The 8,865-nt window shown below is 36.9% G+C and overlaps 1 protein-coding gene across 1 annotated transcript in view; it reads right to left on the reverse strand.

The window, feature by feature from the left end:
- Window positions 1-2,886: 2,886 nt before the first annotated feature.
- LOC140329695 (cytosolic phospholipase A2 gamma-like) overlaps window positions 2,887-8,865 on the reverse strand; it is a 31,225-nt gene continuing 25,246 nt past the window's right edge. The window contains exons 8-12 of the mRNA XM_072410084.1: window positions 8,489-8,608; window positions 6,580-6,753; window positions 5,309-5,454; window positions 4,439-4,598; window positions 2,887-3,092 (exon numbers count right to left, since the gene is read on the reverse strand). Coding sequence (XP_072266185.1) covers window positions 2,887-3,092; window positions 4,439-4,598; window positions 5,309-5,454; window positions 6,580-6,753; window positions 8,489-8,608 — 806 coding nt within the window. The remainder of the gene's footprint in view (window positions 3,093-4,438; window positions 4,599-5,308; window positions 5,455-6,579; window positions 6,754-8,488; window positions 8,609-8,865) is intronic.

An 8,865-nucleotide genomic window follows, 5' to 3' on the forward strand; every position in this document is an offset into this window, starting at 1 on the left:
CAATGACAGGTCGGGAAACCCCTAAAAACTTCTAGAGCAGTGTTGCTCAGCCAGGGTTCCATGCACAATGAGTAATTTTGTAAGTGACACCAATGATCTAATTGACTTTCTGTATGGGTGACATTCTTCCTAATGGTCAGCAATGTAAGAGGCATTCTTCTAAACGACCACCATGCTTTTATTTAGTGAGCTGTGAATATAGTAAACATAGGGAATGCATGAAAGTTATTTCAACGGTAGGGACTGCTCTAGATGTTGGCTGATTTAGAGGTTAGATGAAAGGGTTAGTGTAGTGAACTCCTATGGTAGTAACAGATTTTGTTCAACAAAAATCTATAAATCAGACCAAAATGAGGGACAAATGTGTACCAAAGAGTCCCTTTATACGAAGGATAGCTAGGATCTTTGCACAATCGAAAGTTTATGTGTAGGCACCGGACCATTAATATTCACAGCTTACAAAGTATGCATCTTTTTCAGTTCTCCAGCAGTAACTGCTTTCCAAATACTGTGAGCTACCATTAAAGGCAGCTGCAATCAAGTCAATAGAAGTAGTTGGCTGCTAAAAAGCAAATAGATGCAACAAATTGCCTTCAGCAGTCTCAACCCCAATCTAGTGCGATTACCTGCAAACACCTGCACAAAGTGGTTCCCAACCACTCCTATTCAGTTCAGAACATTCAAGGTATAACATATTCTCAACAAACAGTAAACAATCTTTAAAACAAGCCCTCACTGACTGTAGCTGCAGGCACTATAAAGCGATTCATCCTCGAAGTTTGCAGTAGAAGCACTATAATTCAAGCAGAGCTTCCCTGCTCCCTCAACCAGCAATGACCCAGAAGTTCAGTTACCCCAGACTTAATATTTTATATGATTTTTCAAAAATAATGGTACTAATGTTAATTTACAAGAGCAGCACGTTGGCTCAGATGTTAGCACTCAGGCCTTTGCAGCGCTGGGTTCCCGGTTCAAATCCAGGACACTATCTGCATGGAGTTTGCAGGTTCTTTCTGTGTTTGTGCGGGGTCTCCTTCCACATTCCAAAAATGAGCAGACTGTGGTAATGACATACATATATACATTGGATTAAAATGTTGTGTCTTCTTGGATCCTGGCAATTTAGTAAATTCCTATATTGCCCATAGAGACTGGGTCGTAGGATGCATGTGTTTTGTTTATAACATTATCTAAAATAGAACTCAAATGTGCATTTGCTGACAGTACACAATAAAGTCACTTAACCAAAAAAAAAGGCTTCTGCCAGCTTATTAAAACCTTTTACTTTAGGTCACATCAAAGGAAGGTAGTTGGCTTAGTTCAGTTCTCTGATATGAACACCAGCTTTATTCCTCCTAATCCTTATCATTCCTACTAATCCTGTCATTGATACTTAATTGGAACTGTTCCCATTTTTCAGTTTTCAGTTCTCGTCAATGGATGACATTGTTGCTATTCATTTTAGGATTTATAGCTGAACTCTAGGCAAATGGTTATGTAATATGTTGGGTTTAGTGTTCTAGAAACCTCTTCCAGGAGTTGCTCTTTGACACTCCAGCCTGTCTTTTGTGCAGTTTAGGAAGCACAGTGATGGGTCATCCATGTGCTTTCCCACTCAGAATCCTAGTAGGACACTATATTATTGTACAGTGGAGAACTGTTTCAGGCTCAGAGTGCTGCCCATCCGTCTCCCACTATGATTACTGCCATGCAATGGATTGAAGAAAGCTATGGATAAATTCAGGTAATTGTACTTAAAATATTTTTTATATTTTAAAGTATAGATTGAACAGAAAGAAAGTAAAACAATGGCAAGAAAGTCTTGCTGATATACAGTACACAAACTCAGAGGGGTCACAATTTACTATAAGTCCCCTAAAGCACCCTTCAATTCCAGTTTGGGAATCTTACCTGTATTTCCGCCAAGCAAATGTTTGTATGTAATGTTGTAGCCTGCTGAAGAATGCTAGCAATTTGTTTAAAGTGACACTACTTACCACCTGCAAACTGGTTCTGAAGGGTACTTTAAAGAATTTACCCATTTTCCGCCTACAGTCTGTGAGTAAACAAATGTTCTTTATTAAGTTCACCCTTTGGGAAGCTGGGGCTTGCAGGGCTGATGATTCTCAGTCCCATCTGTCATTACCCGCTTTGGTCCTCATTGATGAATCATCGTGTGACCACTGTGTTAGCTATGACATAGTAAATGCATGTAGGTTGGAAGCTTTGATAAAAAAATAAAAGCTAGCAGGGCCACCTTAAGGGAGCAATGGGAACTATAGTTTTATTAATTTGCAAAAATGCATATTAGTCATAGTGCTATTGCCAAATTAAATGGCACAGGCTGATTCTGCTAAATTGACCCGGTCATCTGGACATCAAAGACCAATGATTTAGAAAGACTTAGGAATGACATGCTAGGATGATTTTTAGCTTTGCAAATGTTTTGCCAAATCCTCATGTTCATACAGACATGGGGTATTATCTCACCTACAAGCTGCAGCAAGTTAGATAGAGCCCAGCTCATTTCTTGACATTCAACATGATCTAGCCATTACCTCTCCAGCCTGATTGTCTCAAGCTCACCCCTTTCATTCATTGGACTTCATTTCTTTCTACCATGGAGGTTCAGCAACACATGTGAGCTTTTCCACAGCCTCCTGTTTTTTGGGAACAGCACCTGCCAGTCCTTCCCAACATCCATGATGTGGCTGCATTGCATAGAAAAGCACAGATCTAATGGTGATGGCAACAGGCAATGATAACAGCGTTATTTAACATTTTTATTTTTTAATCCTATTGAGGGGGTGAGAAACCAGAAAGAGCTAAATAAAAAGGCAGAATAGATGTATTTGAGAACAGGCAGAAAAGGAACACATGAATGTTTTATTCATTTTTACTTTTTTCTTGCAGAGTTTCCTGTTTTGTCCTTCTCTGGTTACACCTCTGAACACACTGCTTTATTCTCTCTTGGATCTGGTGGTAGTTCTCTTCCACATTGTTCTTGGATACTTCTAGGAGTTCCTTCACCTGAGATCCATCATAGGAAGTGTGGAAAGTGGCAAACTTCTCCCTCATTTCATTGACTTTTCCTGCAAGCAAGAAACTTATTTAACAATGGTGTATTATCTGGGTTGTCATTGGTATTTACTATCATCATTAATTAGGTTTTATTAATGGAAAATAAGTTAATGGAAAACAGGCTGCATTTCTGAGGGTGACATTTATTAGATGTATACTAAGCTGTTTAATTTTATGGCAGAATTGACCTATGGAATCTCTTCTACCACTGAATAATCTATTTTATTACTTTTTACATTTAGTTCTTCTTTAAAATTCATGTGCTCTGTATTGCCAGCATTATGATTTGCTATTCTGTTCAGGTGTTCTGTGGCATAAAAACAGCTTTGACTTCATTTGTGCTCAATCCCTGAAAACAACAAACTCCTTGCAGTTTTTCGAGACTGATAGGCAGAGACCAAGTAATCTAGGGCTGCCCAGATAGGTAATTCTTATCTAGCTCTATGTGTTCAAAATAATATTGTGAATGATAAAATGTGTCCTACTGATTCATATAATGGCTGAATGTAATGTAGATACAATCACAGAAATGTCACATCACAACTGTTTATGTGTTTAACAGAAAACTGCAATATTAAAATTGAGGAGCATGGGAACAAGGGCTGGATTTGTATGTAGACAACATAGACCATGGTCCAGTATCTTATCAATTAATGCACATAATACATGCACACTGCCATGCATTTTAACATTGGTTTGTGCTGCTATGTTTTATTACACATTGAAGTGCAACGTTTTCTCTTCATTTTTTTTACCTCTGTGTTTTATCCATATGCTGTTGGTGATGTGAACAAGCCTTCACACATCCCTGACATATTATTCTGTGCTCTAGACTACCACCCAGTTGGCAATGGCAGGCCATGAGATGGACAGAAAAGGCCATTAGCATGGGATGCCTCCTTGGTTGGTAGGGCCAGGCCATGGGATAGACTAAAATGACCATTATCTTGGGATGCCACCCTGGTTGGCAGTACCTGACTATGAGATAGGCAGAAAAATCTGTTAACTTGGGATTCCACCCTAGTTGGCAGGTCCAGGCAATGAGTTAGGCAGAAAAGGCTGTTATCTTAAAATGCCATTTGGAAGGACCAGGTCAAAAGATAGGCAGAACAAGCAAATATCTTTAGGCTTCTATCAGTGTCAAGTGGGGGGTCTGTTTACTCTTGTAGTCATCTATTCTAAGTATATTGATGCAGAGTTGGGCTTGTGTGCTTTGTGTGACTGTGATGTCCAAACCTAGCACAATGTAAGTTGGATTTAACTTGTTAAACTTCATTTAACTTGATGAACAGCAAGTAACCCATCCAAGCTTGGGAATAAACTAATTGTTCCGAAGCTTTATTAGGTGTCCACTGACCTTCACATGTTTGGTTGTTGAAAAGTGGGAAATACATCACATCAGGTATCCTGTCACCATCTCCCTCAAAAACATAGCAGCTTTTTGATGGAATCTTCTCATCATTATCTGCTATGTTTATCTTTGGAAAAGGAAATCGTTCAGCTGTTTTTTTCAATGCCTGTTTAATACAAAAAAGAATATTCAGTAATATTTATATATCACTTCAAAACTAATTAGGTATTCATAGGTTTACTGCAGCAAGGATTAGATTAGTGCATCGAAAGCTAAAACATATAGCCTTGCCAGGTCAGAAAGGATGTCAGTGCCCCAATGTGGAGATTCACCATTTTTGTTTATCCCTACCTATCACCATGGTCAAAAGGATTTAAAGTAAGGGGAAAAACCACAAATGTCACCATAGCAGGAATAGATAGGAAATATTCAAATGTTGCTTGACAGCTGTCTAAGCGGAGATAACCCTCACTTGTCTCTTGAGGAGAAGGAAAAGACGATAAATCCCCATAATGGGACATAAAAAGCAAAACATTCAGCAAGGGTTATAATCATTCTCAACTCTCCAAAAAAGAAAAGAAAAAATTTGAAATGCAACATAAAAACATCCAGGTGCAAGAACCCGTTCCAAAAGTCAAACACAACTTTAGCAGCAGGAACTAATGTCAAAAAATCCTTACACCGTGATCTACCGGTAGCTGAAACCAATAGCCAAAACCCAACACCAAAAATTACAAGTAGGAGGAACCAATGTCAAGAGCCTGAAACTAAATTATCAGAAGCAGGTACCAATACCAAACACCAAAAACTACCAATATTAGGAAGCAACACCAAAAATACCTATGCCATTCTAAAATAAGTACTCAGAATAGTTACCTGGAATGGAGCTCCTTCACTGAAGTCAAAGGACAGTATGAGATCTATGTTACGATGGGGAGGTAACATTAATGGGAATGCAGTAATAATATCCAACCCAGAATCTACTAAAGAGATGTGCTTTTTACCAGAGAGGGGGATGTTTCCTAAAACAGTATATGAAAACATTAATAAATACACAATATATAGTCATTTAAATGTAATTCAGTCATTTTAATTCAATTCATTTTAAATCATTATTAATTTTTTTTAAATAGCTTGTGTCTTCTGCTGTGCACTGTGAATCCAGCTGCTGAATCTACACAACTACGGGAGTTCTGATGCTGGGATGGAATCTCAGTCTGGTGCAGGAAATACACTCAAGGGTTCAATTCTGAAGAGTCTGATGGAGGCTGCAGTGCTAAAACAATAAAAATGTGGGAGACGCAGGTTTTGGGGAGGTACATTTAATTTCTTATTTTGCAGGAAGTCATTTCGGGGTCACCAGACGAGACACAAGAGGATATCTAGAACTACCTAACTGTCACTCAATACCCATAAGTTCCTTGCTGTAGTCTTATTTTCTTCATTCCTCCACCTTTTTGACTTTTCCTCCCCTCATCTTTTTTCAATACAACTTACATCCCCCCAACCCATGGTCACCATCATCCCCTCAACCCATAGTCCCCACTTCCCATCAATACCCTTCTACTTCTATTTGACATGCCCCTACAAGGCAGATATACAAAACGTATTGCACCCAACATAGATCTAAATACAAGACTTTGTTAACATTGATAGGAGATCAGTATATTGTATTCCACTGTTGATTATAAATGTCGTTTAACACAAATAATACGTTCCATAAACTTTTGCTATAACTTATTACAGCTGTCAGATTTTTCTATATTTTATTGTTCTTTGTTTCCTATTTTTTCTCTTAGCGGTCTATTTATAAATGGTGAATCTGACATACACTGAAACATTCCCTAGCAGAGGTCCTTCTGTTTCAATGGCATTAACTTACTTCCCCAGAGAACATTTCAGTGAATGTCAGATTTACTGATTTATAAATAGACCCCTTTAGTAAAATATTGAAAAAGAAAAATACGGGCTAGAGTGTTGATTCAAGATTTATTTGGTTGTGTAGGAAATAGGGGTGAAAAAAATCTCTTAAAGCTAATTGGACCAAGCTTTATGAATTTGGCTTTCCACTGGGTCAGCTAAAGGTATTGGTGTCTGAGGTTTAAGCATTTGTGGTTTGAAAATATGCACGGTCCAAGTATACTTACCATTCAATTTGTAGAGAAAGTTATTTGTGGTTCCCCACTTCCACTGTGCAAGACATATTACAATGTTCTTCACTACCTTAGCAGTTCTACAAATGGCATCAGAAGTACCAAACAAATACTGCAAAGGGTGGGTTGCAATGCTCTTCAACATTTTGGTAACATTTGCATAAATGCCTAGAGAAACGATATGCAAAAAAATCACACATTTAATTACAATTTTTCTTGAATAGTAAGTCCAGTCTTACCCTCCAGCTCCTTTTACCTCAATCTTCCTCTAGATAATCACTGTCAGTTAAATTGTACACTGACTATGGCATGGTGGCAGTACAATGTACAATTCCACTATCTGCAAAAAGCAATTATATACCCAAATACATTTTGTCATCAATGGTCATCCAATGGATAAAGAAAGTGAATGTCCTTCGAAAAATGTAGAAGACCTAAACCATAGCAAAGAATTGACAAGGACCAAGGCGGACTTCATGTTACTTTAACAAGGGACTTTGGGAGGTAAGCTTGACTTAATGTACTTAAAGGACCTTATGCAGTCCGTACAATGGACTTCTGCAATAAGCTGATATTTACATGCAGACAAGAAATAAATATTAATATAAAATAATATGAAATGCAACACATTTCACCAGAATCACTCTTTGGTCTTTATCCTTCATAAATGTTGAATGTGTATAGCATTGTTTTTTATACCAGAAAATAATGAGACTGCATCCTCCTTTACGTCTGGTCTGGTTTCCCTGGTCTCTGAAAAAAATGAACCCTGGTTACATCAGTGTCAGCGGCATACATACAATTAACATTGTGAAAAATAAAAAATATATATATTTCTTCTAAGTGTATATTTGTATGCAAAACTAATAGTTTTCTTTTATTTACATGCTGGATAGACAGACTACTCTTTAATTAGCCCATCAAGTGCCACCTATACTGGCTATACCAGTTTTCAATTAATTGAGCCATTTAAAAAGCATGTTAAAACCATCTGCGATTTATTAAAAATCATTTAATATGTAACAAAAATGAAATATAGCAGTAATTTGTAGTGTATAATTTTAGAAAGGATTGCTAATATGGATTTATTGAATGAGCTATGTATTATTGTACCTTTAAATAGGATAAAATGTATCTAATGCTGAAACAGAATTTGTTTTAGTGATAGGGAGTATAAACTTATGTTATATTGCTGTGCTTCTATTGTTTCCGCCGGGTACACAGTGAGGAGATGTCTCTCCAATGGGACATAACTAAATAAAAAACAAGCCTAAGAGAGATTCAATTTAAATGTCTACTGATTATAGAATATCATTATCATGTAATATTTATAAGAAATGAACACTGATGTTGTTTTTCCAGGGAGTATCCTTTGGGAATCAGGAGTTTCTACCTTGTTAGAATGAGAAGGAATGAAGGGAAAGTGGCCTGTGGCTCAATATTTTGCACTGATAATGGAAATGATTTGCATTTTGCCCACAGCAAATATTCAAAACTATATACTTTAAAAAAAAAAAAGTGAAATTAATAAAATTCAAATAACAGGATACAACTAACAAAAATACAAAAAAACATCATAATAAAAAAAACACCTTGAATTGCCCATTCTAAGAGCATGTGTTGTGTTACTGTGCCTTAGGCTTGTGTCCTTTAACCCTAAATAGCTTAAGCAGCAAATACTTATCCAGCCCTAGCTTCCGCTCTAAATAATACCCATCTCATCAATAAAAACCCTCTAAATGTAGTTTTTTTCCTAAGCAAATGTTGATTTATTAGCGCAATGATAAAACTGAGTTTCTGCTTCTTCTTGCAGGTTATATGAATGACCTGGAGTGTCGATATGACCTGAGTTTTACTTTAAAAAAGACTTTTATATATATCCAGGCACATTATAACTGCATACCTTCTAAGTCTTTAGCAAAATCATTCCAGAACTTCTTCTTGTATTCTTCTGTCTTCCCCCTCAGATCATGTGATAGATGTTGTTTAATTGTTTTACATCCCCTGCATGAACAGGAATATCCTACATGGGAAAAAGAATAGACTAGTAGTAGTGAAGTGCAGAATACGTGGCATTGTGGCGGCATCATTATACCATTATCCCTATGACATAGGTAAAGGATTGCATTCTATGAACATGTGACTTAAATTTACTTAAGTCTCAATAGAGATTATTATTATTATTATTATTATTATTATTATTAACCACCTAAGCGTTACACTGAGGTCTAGATTTCTGTACCAAAAGTGATCCACTGTTTTTCATGAAATTTTTTTTTA

This window comes from Pyxicephalus adspersus, chromosome 4 (assembly GCF_032062135.1).
Source record: "Pyxicephalus adspersus chromosome 4, UCB_Pads_2.0, whole genome shotgun sequence".
In the NCBI taxonomy this organism is placed as follows: domain Eukaryota; kingdom Metazoa; phylum Chordata; class Amphibia; order Anura; family Pyxicephalidae; genus Pyxicephalus; species Pyxicephalus adspersus.